At 54.9% G+C, this 24,604-nt stretch overlaps 1 protein-coding gene across 3 annotated transcripts in view; it reads left to right on the top strand.

Annotated features, from left to right (window-relative positions):
* BMPER (BMP binding endothelial regulator) overlaps positions 1–24,604 on the top strand; it is a 235,034-nt gene that overhangs the window by 35,739 nt on the left and 174,691 nt on the right. For all 3 annotated transcript variants that reach the window (XM_039915096.1, XM_029049425.2, XM_039915095.1), the window contains exon 3: positions 19,907–20,006. In XM_039915096.1, coding sequence (XP_039771030.1) covers positions 19,907–20,006 — 100 coding nt within the window. The remainder of the gene's footprint in view (positions 1–19,906; positions 20,007–24,604) is intronic.

Genomic DNA, 24,604 nt, shown 5'->3' on the forward strand with positions numbered 1-24,604 from the left:
ATTGATGGATTGAGAGTCCATCTCATCCTCCCAGAGCTGTGCGGCCTTGGAAAACCAAAGAGAACCAAACCCTTTGGAGCAATAGTAATAATAACTGTGGTATTTTCCAGGTACTGTAGGCCAAGCACTGAGATTTGGAATCCCCACTGTACAGATGAGGAAGCTGAGGCACAGAGAAGTTAGCGAATTCCGAGATATATAACCCCTGCCCCACGTGGGAGGTTTCCTGAGTAGGAGGGAGAACAGCGATTGAATCTCCATTTTACAGACGAGGAAGCCGAGGCGCAGAGAAGTTAATGATTTGCCCAAGATCACGGAGCAGGCAAGTGGCGAGGCTGGGTTTAGAAGCCAGGAGCTCTGACTCCCAGGCCCGTGGTCTTCGCTAGGCCACTCTGTGTCTCCAGTGCTCTCGACGTCTTTCGTCAAGCGACTGAACGCTCAGGGAGGTCGGTGCGAAGCGTGAGACGGGGCCATCTTGGCAAGCGGACTGCAGCCCGTTGTCCCGCTGGGCCGCTGGGCTCCCCAGGCCGTGCGGCCGGGAATGCTGTCTCCCCCGGAATGCCCAGAGCCGGGCCTCGTCCCCGCAAGGGCTCCTGAGGATGGTTGGAATTGGGAACTGGGAGCGGGGAGGAAAATCTCAACCACATCCTCTCATTTTCCATCGGCCCTCGGCCGGCAGCCGGAGGGGCAGCGTTAAAGGCAGGGGGGTCTCGGGGGTCTCACGTTCCACCCCTCCCCGCCTCGGACAAGGGTGGGATCGGCCCCGTCCCCCAGATGGGGAGGCCGGGGAAGTAGGGAGCTCTGGCCCAGCTGTGTTTGAACGGCAGGGCGGGAGCCCTCTTTGCTGATACAAGGTCCAAGGTAATGCAGAGCAGGAAGGCCCACCTCTCTCAGGGCTACTCTTTTCATCGGGTGGCATTCCTTTCGCGCTCTGCCATCTCCCGTGCTTCGGTCCAATTTCAAGATCCGATTAAACGAACCGAGGAGTCGCTCGCCGCTGTCCTGGTTTAGGTCACAGCCGTGTTTCACCGGAGAATTATAGCGATGCGTGCTGCTTTGTTCTGAGCGTTCCCTGGAAGTGTGGACGAATCTGCGTGCGCACCCCACCGCCCCAACGAGCCTACACGTGCTCCTCACACTTACGGACACATCCGCACAAACACCACCTCCCCACACCCGTATAAAACCCAGGCATAAACCTTCTTTCGAAATAAAACTGAAAAGCTCCAACACTCAGAAGGCCATCAGCAAAGAAGAGGAATGTAAACACCTCCCGGAGCACGTGAGGGGATCTCACCGGTCCCCCGGTTCCCCTTCTGGCACGTGCCCTGTTTCCAAGGATTCCGTATCGTGAGCCCACTGTCACGCGGTGATGTATGAGGGTCATCTATCATCGGAACATCGTTTCAGGGGAGGTAGTAAAATGTATAGCTCTGGCCAGACGGCCCAGTAGGGGATCTGGCTTCTCCCTCCCTTCCCCCTCGACTTTCTCTTTCATCCGACTCGGGTTTGTGTTCGAGAGGAGGGGGTTTCTTCCCGGGGTATGTGAGTCGGTGCAGAATCAGCTGGGGGGGGCGGGGGAGGGGAGCACAGGGGTCTGTCGAAGCTTTTAAAGCAGTGTGGCTTCAAGGGCGGCTTCGTCCGAGCCCAACATCGTGGCTCGGGTGAACGGCGGGCCCCTCGATCAATCGGGGCCGCCTCAGAGGTCAGGGAGAAGCACGTCCGGGATGCGGCGGACACTGGGGACAGCGGCAGTCCCGGCTCCGGCCGGCTGAAACGTGCAGGGCTCTCTGGGGTTGGCGGAGAGCAGTGCGAGGTCCGGGGTGACTGGGCTGGGGACGCGAAGCTGCCGGCCCAGCCCCAGGTGAGAAGGCCAGTCGGAGGGCTCCGGAGGTCGGGGGTCCAGTGACGGGGCTCGGCCGGGGCCGGCAGAGTAGTCTTTTAAGAGTTTCTTCCGTTTGCCCCAAGGGAGAAAGAGGTTGTTGTCCTGAGTCGGGGTCCGTCACTGTGGACGGGGAACGCGTCCGCTGTGTTGTGTTGAACTCTCCCAAGTCCTCGGGACTGTGCTCTGCGCGCAGTCAGTGCTCGATAGATACGATTTATCGATGGATTGCCTGTGGCCTGTTTGGCACCAGGCTCCGGGCGGGAAGGGTGGCTTCTCCCTGAGCTGGGAAACGTGGAGGATTCCCTCCCAAGGCGGAGCGGAAGTGTGGTGGGTCAATGCGGAAACCTGCCGGATTTAACCGTGGTCCACAGAACGCTGGGAGCTGAGATCTGGGCAAAGGGATTGGGTCTGGCCCAGGCTACCGTGGCTAGAAAATCTCCCGACTGGGCCTGGCCTGTGGAGAAGGCCCCGCTCCTCAAGGAGGACCACTGAAGAGCGGAGGTGGCTCAGCGTCTCCCCGACCCTGCCGGGACGGGCGGCGGAGCCAGGGGTTTCCTGGGCATTGTATTATTGCTACCCCAGCCCCTTTCTGATCAGGTGGCTGGGGAGGGGTTAGGGGAGAAACTGGGCTCGATCCTTTTCCAAAAGCGCTCAACAGATAGCAACATTATCACGTGGCTCAGTGGAAGGAGCCAGGGCTTGGGAGTCAGAGATCATGGGTTCGAATCCCGGCTCTGCCACTTGTCAGCTGGGTGACTGTGGGCAGGTCACTTCTCTGTGCCTCAGTTCCCTCATCTGTAAAATGGGGATTCACTGCGAGCCTCACGTGGGATAACTTGATTACCCTGTATCTCCCCCAGCGCTTAGAACAGTGCTCTGCACATAGTAAGCGCTTAACAGATACCAACATTATCATTATTATTATTATTAATTCTCTTTCCAGTAGGTCAGGGTGCTTCCTTTGGGAAAGTACAACCCAATAGCGTCGGTAGACGCGTTCCCCCGTCCACGAGGACCTTACAATCTCCTGCCACTGAAATGATTGAGATTAGAGGCCACTGTGATGGAGGAATGAATCAGCGGTGAGAAAGAAGCTGGTTGGAGGCCGGGAACGTGTCCGTTTCTCGTTATATCTTCCGCTCCCGAGCTCTCACCGTGCTGCTCTGCACGCAGTAGGAGCTCCATAAATTCAACCGAAGGAATGAAAGAGAAGAGAAAAGAAAGGAGGACGCGGTCCTGGCTCGTCGCACTTGCCTGCGGATTGGACCTTTGTCAGCTTTCCTCTGGCCGCGGTGCGTGGAACGCGGTTCCAGCAGGACTTAGCGGCATCTCGGAATGAGAACCGTCCATCGTGGAGAACTGGAGGACAGGTTTGGCAAGGGAGGCAGCGTGATCAAGGGGAGAGAGCTCAGCTCTGGGCCTCGGGAGACCCGAATTCTAACCCCGGCTGCGCCATTTGGTGGCTGCGGGATTCTGGACAAGTCCCCTGGCTTCTCCGCGCCTCACTTTTCTCACCTGTAATAATAATAATAATGTTGGTATTTGTTAAGCGCTTACTATGTGCAGGGCACTGTTCTAAGCGCTGGGGTAGATAGAGGGTAATCGGGTTGTCCCACGTGAGGCTCGCGGTTAATCCCCATTTTACAGAGGAGGTAAACGAGGCACAGAGAAGCGAAGTGACTCGCCCACAGACACCCAGCTGACAAGTGGCAGAGCCGGGAGTCGAACCCATGACCTCTGACTCCGAAGCGCAGGCTCTCTGCACTGAACCCCGCTGCTTCCCCTGGAAAATGGGGATTCAAAGCCTGTTCTCTCCCCGCACCCATCATCATCATCGTCATTATTATTATTATTTTTGGTAATGCTTCTTGACAATAATAATGATAATGGTATTTGTTAAGCACTTACTCTGTGCCAAGCACTGGGGTGGATACAAACAAATCGGGTTGGATTTGCTGTCCCACGTGGGGTCAAATTCTCAATCCCTCTTTCACACATGAGGTAACTGAGATACTGAGAAGTGAAGTGACTTAGAAATAACGATAATAATTAGGATATTTGTTAAGTGCTTACTAGGTACCAGGCACCGTTGTAAGCGCTGGGGTGGATACAGGCGAATCGGATTGGACACGGTCTCTGTCCCAAGTGGGGCTCGCAGTCTCCATCCCCCTTTCAAACATGAGGTAACTGAGGCGCAGAGAATGATGACGATAATGACGATGTCTGTCAAGGGCTTACTACGTTCTAAGCACTGGGATAGATAGAAGGTCACCAGGTTGGCCCCCGTGGGGCTCACGGTCTTAATGCCCATTTTACAGATGAGGTATCTGAGGCAAAGTGAAGTTAAGGGACGTGCCCCAAGTCTCACAGCTCTCAAGGGGTGATCCGGGATTCGAACCCAGGACCTCTGACCCCCCGAGCCCGTGCTCTTTCCACTAAACCCCGCCGCTTCGCATGAGAGAAGTGACTCGCCCGAGGTCACACGGTAGATAAATTGTGGGACGGAGATTAGGACCCGTGATCTTCTGACTCTCAGATCCGTCAAGAACTGTTCTTAGCAGCGGGGGAGACACAAGTTCAGCAGATTGAACGCAGTCCCTGTCGCTCGTTCATTCAGTGGTATTTATTGAGCGCTTACTTTCTTCAAAGCACCGTACTAAGCGCTTGGGAGAGTACGAAATAACGACGGACCCATTCCCTCCCCTCAACAAGCTCATAGTCTGGAAGGGGAGACAGGCATTAATAGAAATCAGTCAGTCAATACATAAATTACAGATATTATAGATCAGTGTGTGCTGTGGGGATGAGGGAGGATGAATGAGGAGAGTAAGTCAGGGTGATGCAGAAGGGGAGAGAAGGGCTTAGTCGAGGAAGCCCTTCAGTAATAAAAAGAACGTTGGTATTTGTTAAGCGCTTACTATGTGCAGAGCACTGTTCTAAGCGTTAGGGTAGATGCAGGGTAATCAGGTTGTCCCACGTGAGGCCCACGGTCTTCATCCTCATTTTACAGATGAGGCAACTGAGGCACAGAGAAGTGACTTGCCCACAGTCACCCAGCTGACAAGGGGCAGAGCAGGGATTCGAACCCGTGACTTCCGACTCCCAAGCCCGGGCTCTTTCCACGCTGCTTCTCTAAGGCTCTGAAGTGCGGGAGAGCAATTATCTGTCTGATATGAGGAGGCCCATGGGGCTCGTAGTCTAAATGGGAGGCTATTAAAACCTGTTAAAAAAAGCCTACTGCAAAAATTTGCTAAATGTAGACTACGTACCGAGCACCGTACTCAGCGCTGGGGGAAACAGACGCTCGTCAGGTCGGGCACAGTCCCTGTCCCACACAGGGCTAAATGCAAGGTATTTAAGACTCTCCATCACCTCGCCCCCTCCTACCTCTCCTCCCTTCTCTCTTTCCACCGCCCACCCCGCCCGCTCCGCTCCTCCGCCGCCCGCCTCCTCGCCGTCCCCCGTTCCTCGCCCGTCCCGCCGTCGACCCCCGGGCCGCGTCCTCCCGCGGTCCCGGAACGCCCTCCCTCCTCACCTCCGCCAAACTCATTCTCCTCCCCTCTTCAAAACCCTACTTAGAGCTCACCTCCTCCGAGAGGCCCTCCCGGACTGAGCTCCCCTTTTCCCTCTGCTCCCTCGACCCCCCCCTTCACCTCTCCGCCGCTAAACCCTCTTCTCCCCCCTTTCCCTCTGCTCCTCCCCATCTCCCGTCCCATCCCCTCGGCGCCGTACTCGTCCGCTCGACTGTCTAGATCTTCATCACCCTATTTATTTCGTTAATGAGATGTACATCGCCCCGATTCTACTTATTTGCTATTGTTTTAACGAGATGTTCTTCCCCTCGATTCTATTCGCCGCCACTGTTCTCGTCCGTCCGTCTCCCCCCCATTAGACCGTGAGCCCGTCCGAGGGCGGGGACCGTCTCTATCTGTTACCGATTTGTCCGTTCCAGGCGCTCGGTACGGTGCCCTGCACACGGTAAGCGCTCAATAAATACTACTGAATGAATGAATAATCCCCGTTTTACCGATGAGGAAATCGAGTGACTCGCTCAATGTCACGCAGCAGGCGAGTGGCAGAACCGGGTTGAGAATCCAGATCCTCGGACTCCCACGCCTGCGTCTTTCCACTAAGCCGTGGCTTGAGCTGGGGCCTCCCCGGCCCCGAGTCTTCTCCCCCTCGGCCGAGTTTTCTCCCCCTCAGCCGAGCTTTTGCCGATCCCGGCTCAGTGGCAAAGCACAGGACGAGTGGACCGACACCCACAGGGCCGCAATATCCCGGGCGCCGGGTCGCCGTCAAGCAGAGCCAGGGGAGCCGGACTCTCCGCCGACTTTCCTCTCCTCTCCCCCGGGCTTGGGATTTTTTCCGCAAGTCGGGAAAGCCCAGGGCATCTCCCAGTTGGACTGGACCGACGCGACTGCTCAGGAAGCAGAATCCTCCAGCTCAGAGGGAGCGCCGCTCTTCTCGCTGCGTGTTGGAGTGTGTCCTTGTGTGTGTGGGTGTCTGCGTCTGTGTGTCCGAGCGCACCCGCACGTGGTACGGATCTACCCCGAAATAAATCCAGATGTGACCCTCCACCATCCGGTTAAAATAACTGCAGGGCCGGATGATGATTACCAGTTATTTATTATGAATCGTGGGATCCGATTATGGATTTTGACCGACTCCCGGGAGTCGTTTTTACGTTCAGAAGTATCTCTCCGGCTTGAGCGGAGCCAGACTGCGTGTCTCTTCACAGTCGCTCTCCGCGAGCGCGCCCACTCCCACTCGGGCACACCGGCACACGTGCGCTCACACATACGTGTTCACGCACGTGCACGCGCCCAGTCCTTCCCCCGCGGACAGCAGGGGCGGACCGGCTCCCGCAGGCCGCAGTCAGACGGGCTTGCGGCCGTTGGGCTTGCAGTCCTGAGGCGCGGCAGCAGTCGTGCAGATAGAGAGGAGTGAGCGCTCAACAAATGCCGTTAATTATCATTGACAAGCGGCGTGGCTCAGTGGAAAGAGCCCGGGGAGGTCGCGGCTTCGATCCCCGCCCTGCCGCCTGGCAGCTGTGTGACTGTGGGCGGGTCACTTCACTGCTCTGGGCCTCAGTGACCTCATCTTTAAAATGGGGGGTCAACGGTGAGCCTCACGTGGACCACCCGATGACCCTGTATCTACCCCGGCGCTTAGAACAGTGCTCTGCGCGGAGTAGACGCTTAACAAATACCAACATTATTATTCAAAGGGCTTTGACGCGCAGTTCGGTCCGCCTCGGCTTTCCGGGGGCGAAGACCGAGCCGGCTTCCGGCTCTGAAGCGGGGGATGGATTCGCCGCTCTCTCCCCTTCCTTCCGTCGTCATCACGGTCAATCCGTCGACGGCTTTTATTCAGCTCTTACCGTGGGTGCTAAGAGAGTAGAGAGAACAGACGACCCCTGCCCTCAAAGAGGGAGCTTGTGCCCACCCTCCCTGATAATACACCTGCCCCTACGTCCCCGTGACGCTGTGCCCGCGTCACCCGTGCCACCCTACAGATTCCCCTTACGATATTAGAGAAGCAGCACGGTCGAGGGGCAAGAGCCCCGGCTTGGGGGTCGGGGGTCCTAATCCCGGCTCTGCCGCGTGTCAGCGGAGCGAGTCACTTCACTTCTCCGGGCCTCGGTTGCCTCGTCCGTAAAATGGGGATTGAGACCGCGAGGCCCATGTGGGACAACCTGATTTACCTCGCATCTACCCCGGCGCTCAGCACGTAGTAAACTCTTGACAAATGCCATTATTATTGTTATTATATTGTATCCGGGCAGCCGCCCCCGCTGTCCCGGGCCTCTGCCCCACTTGGCGACCTGAGGAACTCTCCCGCTGTCTGAAGTTGGCCCCGGACTTGGAGTTTGAGAGAAAGGGGAGGGAAGGAGGGTTTGGGGCCGGACAGGGCAGCCCAGATCCAGGAACGACCAGAAGACGAGTGAGATCGCAGAAGGGGTGTCCTCTCTGGTCTCCACCTCTCTCCCACCCGGGCCTTTTGTGATGGCTGTGAAACAGGGAGGGGACGGGGTGGGTGGGGATTGGAAATCCGGGACGGATTTACCCACCACATTAGAACCGGGACCCAGTTGGGGGCAGGGAAGACGGCTTCTCCGTCGAGGGCAGGAGAGGAGCCGCCCCACGACTCTCCGGCCTCCCTTCATAATAATAATAGCGTTGATATTTGTTAATACCAACAGTAATAATAATGATAATCGTTGGTATTTGTTAAGCGCTTACTATGTGCAGAGCACTGTTCTAAGCGCCGAGGTAGATACAGGGTCATCAGGTCGTCCCACGTGAGGCTCACAGTTAATCCCCATTTGACAGATGAGGTAACCGAGGCACAGAGAAGTTAAGTGACTTGCCCGCAGTCACCCAGCTGACAAGTGGCAGAGTTGGTCAAAATCTCATCACAGATTTTGTTAAAATCTGAATTCCCACCTCAGCACCTTGCTTCAACTCTAAGATTGCTCTGCACAGGAGTCAAAGGCCCACCTGAAGTCGTTCCCCGAAAAAAGAGGGGAAAGCCCATGTCTTCCCCTCCACTTGCCCTCTATCTCTCAGTAGCGGAAGCAAAGATGAAAACGGCAGATCCGCCTCACGCCGAGGATGGGGCAAACTCAGGGAGTGGTTTCCTTAAAAACAGTGCTAGCCAGTGAGGAATTCTGAGGATGAATTTTGAGGGTGAAGGAGAAAAGTAAAGTCGGTAAGCGTTAAAAATCCCACGCTTGTAAAAGAGAGCACGAAAGACTGCTTAAAAAAAAATTTAGGCCACTGGAATGATAATGATAATAGCCGTAATAGTACTTGTTGAGCGCTCACTATGTGCCAAGTACTGTATTAAGCCCTGGGGTAGATGCAAGTTAACCAGGTTGGTCACAGTCCCTCCCTCACAGGGGGCTCAGAGAAGCGGCGTGGCTCAGTGGAAAGAGCCCGGGCTTGGGAGTCGGAGGTCATGGGTTCAAATCCCGGCCAGTCATGCAGATAGAAAGGAGTAAGCGCTCAACAGATGCCATAATTATTCTTGAGAAGCGGCATGGCCGAATGGAAAGAGCCCGGGGAGGGCGTGGGTTTGAATCCCTGCTCTGCCACTTGGCGGCTGTGTGACTGTGGGCAAGTCAGTTCACTTCTCTGTGCCTCAGTTACCTCATCTGTAAAATGGGGGTTAAGACTGTGAGCCTCACATGGGACAACCCCATTACCCCGTTATCTACCCCAGCACTCAGAACGGTGCTCGGCACAGAGTAAGCGCTTAAATACCAACATTATTATTATTATTATTATTAATCCCCATTTTTACAGATGAGGCCCAGAGAAGTAAAGTGATTTGCCCTAGGTCACACAGCGGATATGAGACAGAGCCAGAATTAGAACCCATGTCCTTCTGACTCTCAAGCCCGTGCTCTGTCCACTAAGCCATGCTGCTTCTGTTATGAAAAGACGAGCTCTATAATTTTGCTCATTTAACCGATCAAAACTGGATTGAGCAACCAGACCTGAAGGAACCATCTGCCCAGTCCTATTATTTTAGATATTACAAACCTAGAAGGTAACAGCTATACAGACGGGAAGGAGCACCTTGGCCTAGTGGACAGAGCACAGGCCTGGCAGTCAGAGGACCTGGATTCTAATCTCGGCTCCACCGCTCGTCCGCTGTGGGACCTCGGGTGAGTCACTTGACTTTTCTCTGCCTCATTTACCTCATCTGTAAATTGGGGATTAAGATGGTGAGCCCCACGTGGGATAGGGACTGTGTCCGACCCCGATAAGCTTGTATCTACCCCAACCTTTAGTGCCGGGCATGTAATGAACACTTACTGAATACCATTTTTTTTAATAAAGGAGCCTCACACTACGTCATCTGTTTTCTTCTTTCCCTGATCGCCGTCTTTAACCACGCACTCATCGATGGTTCCTTCCCCTCTGACTTCAAACATGTCCACAGCTCCCCAATCCTAAAAAGGTCTCTGGATCCCCTCTGCCCCATCCAACTATTACTCCATCTCCCTCCTCCCGTTCCTGTCCAGGCTTCCCGGCGGTTGGTTTATTCCTGTGGCCTCCATTTCCTTATCTCCAACTTCTTTTTTGACCGTCTGTTTCCCCCCACACACATTCCACTGAGACCGCTCTCTCTCCAGCCTCGGCGATAACTATCTCCCTCCTAAGCCTCCTCGACTTCTTGGCTGCCTACAAAACTGTGGGTTCCCCCCCTCCCAACAAGCAGACACCCCTGCAACCCCTTCACTTGGAAACACTACCTAACTTTGGTTTCTCTTGATTTCACTAACTTCTCTGTGCCTCAGTTTCCACATCTGTAAAATGGGGGTTAAATCCTACTGCCTCTCCTTGGACTATGAGTCCAGCGTGGGATAAGGACTCTGTCCAACCTGAATTTCTTATATCTACCCCCCCACCCACCACCCGACACTTTGTAAAGTAAACACTTTACAAATATTATAATTTCTCTGACGCCACCCCCTCCCGGTTCTCCTCTTACCTCTCTGGCCAATCCTTTTCAGTCTCTTTTGTTCAACTCTTTCTCTGCCTCCCCCTCCCTTACTGAGGGTTTCCCTGAAGACCGATCTAGGTTACCTTTTCTTCTCAGCCTACCCTCTCTCCCTTGAGGGGTTCAATGGCCCATGGATTAAACTACCCTCTCTAGGTAGATGACCCTAAAATCTACCTCACCAGCCATAACCTCTCCACTTCCCCTCAGTGCCCCATTTCCACCTGCCTCTGTGGATGTCACCCTGCCCCTTCTCAAGATCAACATATCCCCACCTGAACTCCTCATCTTCTGTCTCAAATCCCCTCCTTCGCTTTGCTTTCCAATCACTTTTGATAGCACTACCATCCTCCCTGTCTTCCAAGCCCACATCCTTGGTGTCATCCTTGACTTCGCTCTCCCTCTTTGAACCCCCGCATTCAGTCGCCAAATCCAGCTGGTTCTTCCTTCGCACCATCTCCAGAATCCTCTCCTTCCTCTCCATCAAAACTGTTAGGAGATGACTGCATTCTCCTCCTCACAGACTTCTCTGACCCCTGTCTCTCCCCTCCCCAGTTCATACTTCACTGCCCGGATCATTTTTTCCAAAACATTTTACTCACGCCTCTCCATTACTCAAAAACCGGCGACGGTGGCCCATCCGTCCCTGCCTCAAGCAGGAACTCCTCCCCGTCAGCTCTCTCCCTCCTCATCTTATCCTCACTGTTTTCCCGCTACTCCTCAGCTCGCCCGCTTCCCACCTCGCAAGCGAATCTATTCACTGCGCCCGCTTCTCGTGTCTCTTGCTGCCGACCCCTTGGTCACCTTCTCCCTTCTGCCCTCTTCCTTTACCTCTGGCGGATCACTGCTCTCCCCATCTTCAAGTCTTCTGAAATCACGTCTCCTCCAGGAGGCCTTCCCTGATGAATCTCTCATCTCCCCCCTCTTGCCACTTCAGCAATTCCACATCACCCAAGCGCTTGGGTTCTCGCACTCAGCCCTTGTACTTTGGCACACACCGGTGAATGCTAACACAAATGTACTCTATTGTCTGTCTCCCCTGCTAGATTGTGAGGTCCTGACATACGGAGATCATATCTGTTACCTCTATGAAACTCTCCAAGTACTTAGTAAGGCTCTAAACTCGTTGAGGGCAGGGAATGTGTCCGTTATATCGTTATATCGTACGAGCTCTTAGTACGGTTCTCTGCGCACAGTAAGCGCTCAATAGATACGATTGACTGACCTAGGACAGCATTCTGCACAGAGTAAGCTCTCATTAAACAAGTTCTCATTAAATATCACTGATTGATGGATTGATCGATTGACTGACTCCTCCCCACAACCCTCTCTAATGAGGCAGGGCTGGGAAGCAGGAGAGTCCTGTTCATACTCCTGGCAAACCTCCGGCTGCAACTGCGTTTTGTTCCTTGAGAATGTAGTTGCACTGTGAAGGTTTGGACCGGGGGATGCATTCCCCCCTTAGATTTACATATTATAAATTAGGAACCTTTCCAGAACCTTTGGAAGAGTAAGACAGAATTCCTTTAGGAGCCTGGACGTTGTAAAGATAACTGCTGCTCCACCATTGTTTAATCACTATTAAAGTAATTGGAAAACATAACCTCACATCCGTAAAAAAGCAGAGAGTCAAATTGAGATTTAACTCTTTGCTGGGGCCTGCTGAAATAGAAGATTTTTCTTCTAATAATAATAATAATAATGATGATGGTATTTCTTAAGTGCTCGCTGTGTGCCGAGCACTGTACTAAGGGCCGGAGTGGGCGTGAGCAAATTAGGTTCGACACGGTCCCGGACCCAGATGGGGCTCACAGTCTCAATCCCCATTTTACGGATGAGGTAACTGAGGCACAGAGAAGTGAAGTAACTTGCCCAAGGTCATACGGCGGACAAAAGGTGAAGGCGGGATTAGAACCTGAGACCTTCTGTCTTCCACGTGCTGGCTCTTTCCACTTGGCCATGCTGCTTCTCCCAATGTGGTATTGATTTGCAAAGTTAAGGCCGTCTCCTTTTCAATACCCTGGGGACCTTGGGACTCCTCCCTCCACTTATAACTTCTTCAAATATATTGATAAGTTCATTGTATCCATATTTATAAATTCATATAAGTTTATAAGTTCATATTTTGACATTCACTTCTCGGAGTGACTGCAGAGCTCCAAAATCCCAAGATTTTTTAGCGGTGGAGGAGATACCCCTTCTTACTTTTCAATCTGTTTTGGCATCTTGCAGTGATGGGTCGGATTGCCAAAGTTTAAAGCGGCCCTAATTCACTGTGGTATCCGTTAATCGCTCACTGCGTGTCAAGCACCGTTCTAAGAAAATCGGGTTGGACACCGTCCTTGTCCCACAGGAGGCTCGAAATCTATGTAGGAGGGACGACGGGTATTTAATCCCCATTTTGCAGATGAGGTAACTGAGGCACAGAGAAGTTAAATGACTTACCCCATAGTCACGCAGGCAGGCACGGGGGAGGATTGGGATTAGAACTCAGGTCCTCTGGCTCTGTCCTTCCGAATGAGCTGCATTCAACTCATTGACCTCTGAATCATCCCTTCCTAAAATCTCCTCCTCAATTCAACAGTTCTCTAGCTATAATAATAATAATTATTATTATAATTATGGTATTTGTTCAGTGTTTACTGTGTGCCAGGCTGAGCGCTGGGGTAGCTACAGGTTAATCAGGTTGGACCCGATCCCCGTTCCACATGGGGCTTCCCCTCTTCATCCCTATTTTTCAGATGAGGAAACTGAAGGCCAGAGAAGTGAAGTGACTTTCTCAAGGTCACACACCAGTCCTGTGGCAGAGCGAGGATTAGAACCCAGATTCTTGCGACTCCCAGGCCCGTGTTCTAGCCCATGTTCTGCTTCTGCTTCATTTCTTTCTGTGCCTTGGAAATCTGATACAGATTATGGGCAGAATTTCCTTCAAGATATCCAAGGTGCATTCACGGTGAATTTCTGAGTCTCGGTCCAGGTGGGGAAAGGGTGAGGAAGGACTTATTGATCTAGGGCAGTCACCCAGAGCAACTGGACTTGAACCTGTGTGGTTCAAGACATCAAACCGTAGAGGTGAAATTCCCGAAGTAGTTGAGCTGCGAGTGACTTTTAGCAGGGAAAGCTCGTTTTCTAATCAAGCAATGGGTGGTATTTCTTGAGCACTTACCGTGGGCGGAGCACTGTCCTACGTCCTCGGGAGAGTATCGTAGAATGGTTGGCGTCTTCCCTGCCCAGAGTGAGTTTACAGCCTAGAGGGAGACAGGCCTTAACATCAACAGATAAATCATGGCTATGTACATAAGTGCTGTGGCTGGGGTGAATAATAATAATAATAATGTTGGTATTTGTTAAGCGCTCACTAGGTGCCGAGCACTGTTCTAAGCGCTGGGATAGATACAGGGTGATCAGGTTGTAAATAATAACGGTATTTTATTAAGCGCTTACCCTGGGCCGAGCACTGTTCTAAGCGCTGGGGTGGATGCGGGGTAATCAGGTCGTCCCACGTGAGGCTCACGGTTTTCATCCCCATTTTGCAGATGAGGTAACTGAGGCACAGAGGAGTTAAGCGACTTCCCCGAGGTCACCCAGCAGACGGGTGGCAGAGTCGGGGTTCGAACCCGTGTCCTCTGACTCCCAAGCCCGTGCTCTTTCCACTAAGCCACGCGGCTTCCCAGGTATCCTAAGGGTAAAGATCCAAATGCATAGGGAGAGGGGGAGGAAAAAGGAGAGAGAGTCAGGGGAAAGGGAAGGCCTCTTGGAGGAGATGTGACCTTACTAGGGCTTTGAAGGAGGGGACAGTATTGTGCCTGACATTTCCGGAGGGGGAGGGAGTTCCAAGCAAGAGGGAGCATGCGGGAAAGGGGTCAATAGCGAGTCCCGTGAAATCAGGGCAAGAGGAGCGAGCTGGCTCTAGAGCCAGGTGTGCCAGCTTTGAGCATCTACCTTGAATCCTTCATTCCTGGGCTCCTGTACCCGCCTTCCGCCCGTCTGTGACACCTGGACTCTTTCATCCACTTCTCCGACTCTTGGCTCTGGGGTTTCTCTCCTTCAGCCACTTGGAAAGCAATTTCTTCCTCTCTGCGTGTGCCCGTCAAGCAGCAAGAGCGTAATGACACCCTTGAAAACGATCACAGACAATCAGGTGGTGACAGCGCACTTTCAGTGGGCGGTGATAATAACAATCATAATACTGACAATTGAGGTGTTGGTTAAGCACTTACTCGGTTAAGTGCTGGGGTGGATATAAGCAAATTGGGTTGGACACAGTCCCTGCCCCGCGTGGGACTCACAGTCTTAATCCCAATTTTAGAGATGAGGTGACTGAGGCACAGAGAAGTGAAGTGTCTCCTCTGTGACCTTAGGCAAGTCATTGGCAGAGCTGGGATTAGAACCCAGGTCCTTCTCACTTCCAGGCCCATACTCCATTCATCAGGCCCCACTGCTTCTCTAGGGATGGCTGCGGGATGCCCAAACAACTGTGGTCAACTAAAATACAGAAAGGAGGGTTTGTCAAATGTCGGGCTCTGCTCAGCCACCTCTTTGTCTTGGGACTTTCTGAGGCCTCTGTTCTAATCCAGTTATTCCTTTTCTAACTTGTAATTGCCAGGGGTTTTTCTCTCAGCTGAGCGGGGCTAAATAATAATAATAACCATTCCAAGCGCTTAGTACAGCGGTCGGTACCTAGTAAGCGCTCAATAGATACTGTTGAATGAATGAATGAATAACGACGATGATTATAATATCGGTTAAGTGCTTATTAGGTGCCAAGCACTGTTTTAAGAACTGGGGTAGAATGCGGTTATCAGGTTGAATAAAGTCCCTGTCCTCCAAGGGGCTCACAGTCTGGGTAGGAAGGAGAGATGGGGAAACTGAGGCACGGAGAGGTGAAGTGACTTGACCAAGGTCGCGCGGCAGATACGTGGCGGAGTCAGGATTAGAATCCGGGTCCTCCGACTCCTAGGCCTGGGTTCTTTCTCCCTGGGCCGCGCTGCTTCTCATGATCTGAGGTTTCACTTCGTGAAATTTCTAAAAATGTTTCTTCTACTCCTCCCTGTACATAGATTCCCCATTTCTATTCCCCGTTAGGGCAACGGTCTGCTTCGTCCGGGGCCATTCAATTGATAGGTATTTATTTAGTTGGCCGATTTCAGGAGGGCTTCGGAAGGGCTGTTGGAGTTCAAGGGGAAAGGAGCTGTAGACAGAGGGCTGGTTGTGGGAGAGAGATTATCGGTGGGGCAGAATGAGGTAAAGTGAGCTTCTCATAATAATAATAATGATAATAATGAGTGTGGTGTTTGGTAAGCCCTTACTATTTGCCAAGAACTATACCGAGTGCTGGGATAGATACAAGATAATCAAGTTAGCCCCGTTCTCTGTTCCTCGTGAGATTCATTCTAAAGGGAAGGGAGAATAAGTATTTAAATGGAAAATCATTTCACTTCTCCGTGTCTCAGACTCTTTGGTTGCCTAAACTGTAAAACGGAGATTAAGAACGAAAGCCTCACATGGGAAGTGGTCCACATCCAACCTGATTAGCTTGTGTCTACCCCAAGTGCTCAGTACAGCGGCAGGCATATGATGAGTGCTTAAATGCCAGTAAAAAAGTGGGTATTTGCAGATGAAGAAAATGAGGCACGGAGAAGTCAAGTGATTCGCCCAAGGTCGTTCAGCGGGCAAGTGGCGGGGTCGAGATGAGAACCCAGGTTTCCCGACTGTCGGTCACGTGTTTTCTCCACCAGGCCATGCTGCTTTTCGTAGTATAACGTTAATAATAATAAGAATAAGAATAAGAATAATGTTGGTATTTGTTAAGTGCTTACTATGTGCCAAGCACTGTTCTAAGCGCTGGGGTAGACCCGGGAGAATCGGGTTGTCCCACGTCGGGCTCACAGGCTTAATCCCCATTTTCCAGACGAGGTAACTGAGGCACAGAGAAGTGCAGTGACTTGCCCACGGTCACCCGGCTGACGAGTGGCCGAGCCGGGATTCGAACTCATGACCTCCGACTCCCAAGCCCGGGCTCTCTCCACTGAGCCGCGCTGCTTCTCTTTATCGCACATCTACCCAACGCTTAGTGACTTAGTGATTTTCCAGGCACTCACAGTCCAGTCCTGCATGTCTTAGTTCTTCAGAGACTTTTCCTCTAAGCTTCCGTGGGAAACCAGTTCTCTGTATCTCTTTAACGTTGGCATTTATTAAGCACTTACTAGGGGCAGAGCACTGTTCTAAACGCTGGGGGAGATACGGGGTAAGCAGCTTGTCCCACGTGGGGCTCACCCTCTTGATCCCCATTTTCCAGGTGAGGGAACTGAGGCCCGGAGAAGTGAAGCGACCCGCCCACGGTCACCCGGCTGACGAGTGGCCGAGCCGGGATGCGAACTCATGACCTCCGACTCCCGAGCCCGGGCTCTTTCCCGGGAGCCACGCTGCCTCTCTAGTATCTGTTCCGAGTGTGCGTGTTCCAGCTATATCGGAGTCCATTCGGCCGAAGCGCACGTCTCTTAGTATATCTGCGTCCGTTGTATAGCCTACGACGGCGTGCCCGTGGCTGTGAGCGTATACCGCGTGCCTAAGAGCCAGAATTAATGTTCACGATCCCCAGCTCTGTAGCAGATATGCGCATCTCTATCAAGACACACACAAACATACGCGCCTCCATCAAGCCGGGATGGTATTCCCTGCGGCGGATTCTCTCCAACCACTAACCTCTGAGCGTAAGCCGTCCGCGCGCCAACGCGCTCTGCGCTTTCGTTAACAGGGGAGTGCTAATATCCCGCAGCTGTCCGGCTCCTATGAGACCCCTGACGAATGCGTCCGTGCTTGGCGCGAAGATTATTATCTCTCCCTTTGCCGAGCCTGCTCAAGGCCCAGCTCTGTCATTATTTGGGTTGGAACCGCCGATGGTTGCCTTTTAATGCGCTCAACTACGCGGGGCCGTTGGACGGTCACGTATAAATATTTTCGCTCGCACGAGGAAGTCCCGGGCCAGGTAGGCTTATTGGCCGCGCTACGGTTCGCCCAAATATTATCATTTCTACATCATCCTGAAAGGGAACCCTAGAAGCAGAGAAGGAGGGGGGGGGCTGCACATTTCCCCTGCCTTTCCTTCAGTGAGGTGATTTTCGAGAGGTGATCTTCTCTCCCTCTCCACCTGCCTCCACCTCGATCGACTCAAACAGTCCGTAGTATTTACTGGGCCCTTCCTCTGGGCAGAGTAACGATAGTAATAACGGGGGCATTTGTTAGGCGCCTACTATGTGCAGAGCACTGTTCCAAGCCCTGGGTGGGGGGGGGGCGGGTACAAGGTGATCAGGTTGCCCCACGTGGGGCTCACGGTTCCAATCCCCATTTTACCGACGAGGTGACTGAGGCACGGAGAAGCGTAGTCCCTCGCCCACGGTCACGCAGCCGACGAGCGGCGGGGCGGGGATTCGAACCCGTGACCTCCGACCGCCAAGCCCGGGCTCTTCCCGCTGAGCCCCGCTGCGGAGTACGGCACTGAGCGCTTGGGAGAGTACGGGGTAGTGGTTAGAACGCGGGCCCGGGAGCCGGGAGGTGATGGGTTCTAATCCCGGCTCCGCCGCTTGTCGGCCGTGTGACCTGGGGCTAGTCACTTCACTTCTCTGAGCCTCAGTTTCCCCATCCGTGAAATGGGGATTGAGATGGAGAACCGCCCAATTTACCTGTATCCACCCCAGCGTCCAGTAGGGTGCCCTGCGCATAGTAAGCGCTCAACAAATACCACGATGATTATTAGAGAAGGACGTGGCCTAGTGGGTAGCGCGTGGACCTGGTCTGCTGTGTGACCTCAGATGGTCACTCAAGCAGCGTGGCTCAGTGGAAAGAGCCCGGGCTTGGGAGTCGGAGGTCATGGGTTCGAATCCCGGCTCTGCCGCTTGTCAGCTGGGTGACTGTGGGCCAGTCACTTCACTGTGCCTCCGTTACCTCGTCTGTCAAATGGGGATTAAGACTGTGAGCCTCACGTGGGACGCCCCGATTACCCTGTATCTACCCCAGCGCTTAGAACAGTGCTCTGCACGTAGTAAGCGCTTAACAGATACCGACGTGATTATCATTCCCCGGGCCTCAGTTGGGGCGTGGGGCTGTCGGGAGGAGGAGAGGGGTGACGGCCAAGTGGCCGCGTCTTTTCCTTCTGGCTTGCGGCACCCCAGCGGTTCCTCGGTTCATTCATAATAAAAATAAAAAGTGGCCGAGCCGGGAGTCGAACCCGTGACCCCTGACTCCGAAGCCCGGGCCCTCTCCGGTAGTATTTGTTGAGCGCTTACTATGTGCAGAGCACTGCGCGAAGCGCCGGGAATGGACAACTCGGTTGTAAAATGGGGATGAAGCCTGCGAGCTCCGTGTGAGACGGGGACTGTGTCCGACCCGATCGGCGCGTCCCTACCCCGGCGCTTAGAACAGTGCTCGGCACGTAGTAAGCGCTTCACGGATACCGCGACGATGATCGGAGAAGGGCGTGGCTTAGTGGCGAGAGCGTGGATCTGGTCCGCTGCGTGACCTCAAGAAGTCACTTCGCTTCTCTGGGCCTCAGTCGGGGCAGTGGAGGTGTTGGCGGGAGGAGGGAGGTGACAGTCGTGGGGCTCGGTGGAAAGAGCCCAGAAGTCACGGGTTCGAATGCCGGCCCGGCCACTTGTCAGCCGGGTGACTGTGGGCGAGTCGCTTCACTTCTCGGCGCCTCAGTCACCTCATCCGTAAAACGGGGATTGAGACCGTGAGCCCCACGTGGGCCAACCCGATTCCCCCGTGTCTACCCCGGCGCCTGGAACAGCGCTCGGCGCGTAGTAGGCGCTTAACAAATCCCGACATCGTTACGATCCGCCGCTTCAGGCCTACGGCACCCCGAAAGCGCCTCCGCCGTAAAACGGGGATGAAGACCACGAGCCCCGCGTGGGACAAGGGACCGTGTCCGACCTACCCCGGCGTGGCTCGGCGGAAGGAGGCCGGGCTTCGGAGTCGGGGGTCGTGGGTTCGACTCCCGGCTCTGCCACTTGTCGGCTGTGTGACTGTGGGCGAGTCACTGTGCCTCAGTTCCCTCCTCTGGAAAATGGGGATTAACCGTGAGCCCCACGCGGGACGACCCGCTGAGCCTGTATCTCCTCCAGCGCTCGGAACAGTGCTCTGCGCCTAGTGAGCGCTTAACGCCTGCCACCATTATTATCATTCCCCCAGCGCTTAGGACGGCGCTCGGCGCAAAGTGAGCGCCTCACACATACCGTCGGTATCATTACGGTACGAGAGGGCCGGTTGCCACGCTCCCCGCCCGGGCCGAGCTCATCTTCCCAAGAGGAGAAGACTGAGCTGGGTCCCGGGGAACGGGATTCAGCTGCCAGGCACCGCAGCTGACGGTCCAGGCCGGGGTCGGGTCTGGGGCGAGGGGGCGGCGAGAGGAAGCGGGCGTCCCCGGGGGGTTAAAGCGCTCTGGAGGTCCGGAGTCCGGCGGGCTGGGTGGGGATCTGATTCTCAACGCCTTTCGTCTCTGTCTTTGCCTAGAATAAAGAGGTGACCTGCAAACGAGAGAAGTGTCCGGTGCTTTCTCCAGACTGCGCTCTAGCGATCAAGCAGCAGGGAGCGTGTTGTGAGCGATGTAAAGGTGCAGTTCCCCGTGGGATTCCCTCTTTCCGGTTCGCCTCCGCGGGCAGCGCGGCTCAGCGGCCTTGGGGGCCAGAGGTCGTGGGTCCGAATGCGGCGCTGCCGCTCGTCAGCTGCGGGACCGTGGGCAAGTCGCTTCTCTGGGCCTCATCTGGAAAATGGGGATGAAGACCGGGAGCCTCACGCGGGACAACCCGATGACCCCGTGTCTCCCCCGGCGCTTAGAACGGTGCTCGGCACGTAGCAGGCGCTCGAGAAATACCGGCGTCATTATTTACTGTCTCGTGTCTCCGCCTCTTCGGGCCTCCCCTGGCGGGAACCGGTGCCGGGGGCCCGAAGGGGCGGTTGAGACCAGGTCTCCGCACCTGTCACCCCCTCTCCTGCCCCCGGGGCCCCCCCCGCGTCCGGACGGCCGCCGGGTCTGGCGATCCGAGAATGGTTTTCCCATCCCCAGCGCCGCCGGCCCCGCGGAGCTGGGAGTCGGTGGTTTTAGCGCTGTGGTTTCACCCTCGCGTAGCGAGCTCAGCACGGGCCACCGGCTCGTAGAGGGAAATCCAGCGGTCGGATGGGGAGGTGCCGTCGCGCCGACGGGAACCACGTGCGTTGGCGGGGTTGGGCCCAAATCACCACCGACTAAGGTCACGGAGAATCTTTCTCTGGGGCTGGTTATCGTTTTCGATTCCTGTAGTCTTGTGGATTCTTAGATTTATCCTCCCAAATCAGAAGAAAGGGGACAGGGAGGGGAAAGGCACACAGTCCCTGCCTGGAAACGAGATCCCGGCTCTGTCAGCCTCCAAGAATTCGAGGCGGCGACTCGGATCGGTGAATCGCTCGGTCGGTAGTATTTTCTGGTATTTGCGTTTGCGGAGAGATGTGCTGAGCACATAGGACGATACCCCAGAGAGGGTAGGCACTAATCCCTGCCATCGGGGGACGTGAAATCCGCTGGGAAAGACCCGCGTCGAAATAAGTTTATACGACAGTCTCGGCAGAGCAGGAGCCTTTCTCGGGGCTGACGACCCACGCTGGCCGTCTCTTTGGCTCGCCTCTGTTGCCGCCCGCCCCCGATTTCCCCGGTGGTTGAACCCAGCCCTTTGCTCTCTCCCTCGTCCCTGCTCTCGGCTTGTCCGTGATCCAGAGGTCCCAGGGACCAATTCATCCCCCCACTGAGGACTTCCTCCCCCCTCCTCACCCTCCTGCCTCTCTCCCTTCCCTCCCCCATCGCCCCCCCCCCCGTTGATGAGGTGACAGGAGAGGCGCGGAGCCGAACCCTCCGCGAGTTAGAGGAACTTTCTCTTTCTGCTCCCGAGAGCCTCGGTGGCGACCCGGGGCGTGTCGGCCCAGAGCTCCGCGAGAGACGTCGCGTTGTGCGTGCTTGAGAGCTAATTAATTTTCCTCCCTCCTCCACCGCCGAGTCTCCTCGCTCGGAGGGGCCCCGGGAGTCCTCCCGCACCTGTCTCGCCAGGTGTCTGGACTGTGGGATGCTTGAAGGGGATGGGGAACACTAAGACAGGAACAGGGTGGGAAAGGATAGAAGCCGAAAGTTACGGCTGGAGAAAGCATGCGGTGCTGGAAAAGAGATCCTGGTGCGGTCGATGGGGTACGAATCCAAAGGTGTCGGACAGCCTCTCCCTAACCCTTCCTTGCCCCTTCCTCCCTGAGGAAGAGACCAAGCCGCGGGCTGGGATAGAAATTCCGGCATTTCAGTTCCGAGGATCTCCTTCCCAGAACCGTCAAGCTCACACACCAGGGTTTCCGTTTTCCCGCTTCCTGGGAAGGGAGCAGATTGTCTAACGCCGAGATTTCTTTAGGTCTCGATACGTTTCCACGGACGGAAGATGTGTGGCTTCGAATCTGAACGTGTCCTGCTTGAGCTTTCCTAGAGTGAAACTTATTGCGCCCGAGTCTCCCCCGACTGGGTTCGTCAGAGACCCGACCCTTCGCATGTGGGGTTAGAGCGCACGTAGAGGCTTAGACCCCTCTGACCCCAAATTGTCCTTCACGATGAGCTTACGCCCCAGTCGAAGTCTGACAGCCGGAATTTAGGAAATGCCCCTCTGCCTCCAGACTAGTTGAGATGTGGCGGGATGGTGTGGATGGGGGAGAGAAAGAGAGAGAGAATATGAATATCTATGAAAATACTAGTGATGGAATCGCCTAATGTCCCTTGGTCCAGCTGGGATTTTGAACCTTCGGGAAGGAATGCGTCGGAATCGTCTGCGCTGTCCCACTTGCCGTCTCTTCCCTAATGATAAGAAGAAGACCCGTATTTGTTAAGCGCTTACTATGCTCCAAGCACTGTTCTAAGCACCGGGGTAGATTAAAGATCGTCCCGTGTGGGCTCCCAGTCTTCCTCCCCATTTTACAGTTGAGGAAACCGAGGCACAGAGAAGTTAAGCGGCTTGCCCGAGGTCACAGAGCTGGAATTAGAACCCACCTCCTCCTCCGATTCTTCAATCCGGGCTCTTTCCGCTAAGCCGCGCTGCTCCTCCCTCTGCCGGACGTATCCTTTCAGGGGTAGGGAGTGGGTCGGCAGAGGTGCGGCACGTTGCCAAGTAACCGGAGCTCGGGGCCAGCAGGAGGGTGCCAGGAGCTCCGGGGTCCCCGCCGTCGGTGTTGGCCAGCTATTTTGGGGGTTCCCACAACTCCTCTTCCACCTTCGTCGGGGCAGCTGGATCTCCGAAATCAAAATGGAAGGCAGGAGAGTGAAACAGAGGCCCGCCACCCCCCCCCCCCCCCCGGTCGGCTTCGGGGTTTCCGGTGGGGGCCGACCCTAATAATGATAATGTTGGTGTCTGTCAAGCGCTTACTACGTGCAGAGCACCGTTCTAAGCGCTGGGGTAGATACGGGGTCATCGGGTTGTCCCACGTGAGACCCACAGTTAATCCCCATTTTACGGACGAGGTCACTGAGGCCCAGAGAAGTTAAGTGACGCGCCCACGGTCACGCGGCTGAGGAGTGGCAGAGCCGGGCGTCGAACCCATGACCTCTGACTCCGAAGCCCGGGCTCTTTCCGCCGAGCCACGCCGCTTCCCCTCCGGCCTTAGCTCTCTGGCTGCTCTGGAAAGAGCCGACCCGTGGCTGGGACTCCGGTCGGCCAGGTGCCAACTTTCATCTGGTTACGTTGAACCGGCCCTGCCCGGCGGAACCCCACGAGGTCGCGGCACCTGCGTACGGCGCGTCTGACCGTGCGTCTCCAGCGTGAGGAGCGGCGTGGTGCGGTGGATAGAGCGCAGAAGGCCGCGGGTTCTAATCCCGGCTCTGCCACTTGCCTGCCGGGTGACCTCGGACAAGTCGCTTGGCTTCTCTGGGCCTTCGCTCACCTCATCGGTAGAACGGGGATCGAGACTGGGAGCCCCGGGTGGGACAGGGACCGTTTCCAACCTGATTTGTTTGGCTCCACCCCCGTGCTTAGTTCAGGGCCGGGCTCTTTCGGGCTCCAGTGTCGACGGTCTCCCGCTCATTGCGTAGGGAGGCGTCGGAGGTCGTGAAGATCAGAGGGGAATTCGCACCCTCTCCGGGGCTGTGAACCGTAACGCACCTCTTCCTACGTCGGCGGCAGTGGAGGGTGGAAGGGAGAGATTTCCAGAGAAGCAGCGTGGCGCGGTGGGAAGGGCCCGGGCTTCGGAGTCAGGGGTCACGGGTTCGACTCCCGGCTCTGCCACTCGTCAGCCGCGTGACCGTGGGCGAGTCACTTCGCTTCTCTGGGCCTCAGCGACCTCGTCTGTAAAATGGGGATTAACCGGGAGCCTCCCGTGGGACGACCCCATGACCCCGTATCTCCCCCAGCGCTTAGGACGGTGCTCCGCACGTAGTAAGCGCTTGACAAATGCCGACATTATTATTATTAGATTGGAGACGGCAGTGAGGGCCCTCCACGATCGTAATAATCGCAGCGTTTGGTAAATGCATATTATGTGCCAAGCACTGTGCAGTCAGAGTGGACACAGTCCCTATTCCACCATCAAAATAAGAGGGAGAAAAGCCATTTAATCCCCACTTTACGTATGAGGAAACTGAGGCGCAGAGAAATTAATTGCCTGAGATCACGCAGAAGAGAACAGGACGAACTGGGATTCAAACCCAAATCCCACGATTCCCATCCCCTTTCCATCAGGCCGCACCGGTTCTGCGGTCGTCTCTCGTTTTCGTTTTCCTGAGTGAGATTCCTTCTCTGTGTTTCTCTCCAGCCTGAGCAGTTGAGCTGAATGTTTTATGTTCGTCTGTCTCATCGGGTAAAAATTGAGCCCCGAGAAAATATTTGAAAAATTCAGACGCAAATCTAATATTGTGGCCAACCTTCTTTAAGGAGTCAGCTGACCAACAGCATTTATTGAACTCCTACCGTGGGGAAGCAGCATGGCCTAGGGAGAAGATTGAAGGCCTACGGGTCAGAGGACCCGGATTCTAATTCCAGCTCTGCCACTTACCTACCGTGTGACCTTGGATAAGTCACTTAACTTCTCCGTGCTTCAGTTCCTTCATTTTCAAAATGAGGAGCAGCGTGGCTCGGTGGACAGAGACCGGGCTTCGGATTCCGAGGTCATGGGTTCGACTCCCGGCTCTGCCACTTGTCAGCCGTGGGACTGTGGGCGAGT

The sequence above is a fragment of the Ornithorhynchus anatinus genome, chromosome 21 (genome assembly GCF_004115215.2).
Source record: "Ornithorhynchus anatinus isolate Pmale09 chromosome 21, mOrnAna1.pri.v4, whole genome shotgun sequence".
Classification (NCBI taxonomy): domain Eukaryota; kingdom Metazoa; phylum Chordata; class Mammalia; order Monotremata; family Ornithorhynchidae; genus Ornithorhynchus; species Ornithorhynchus anatinus.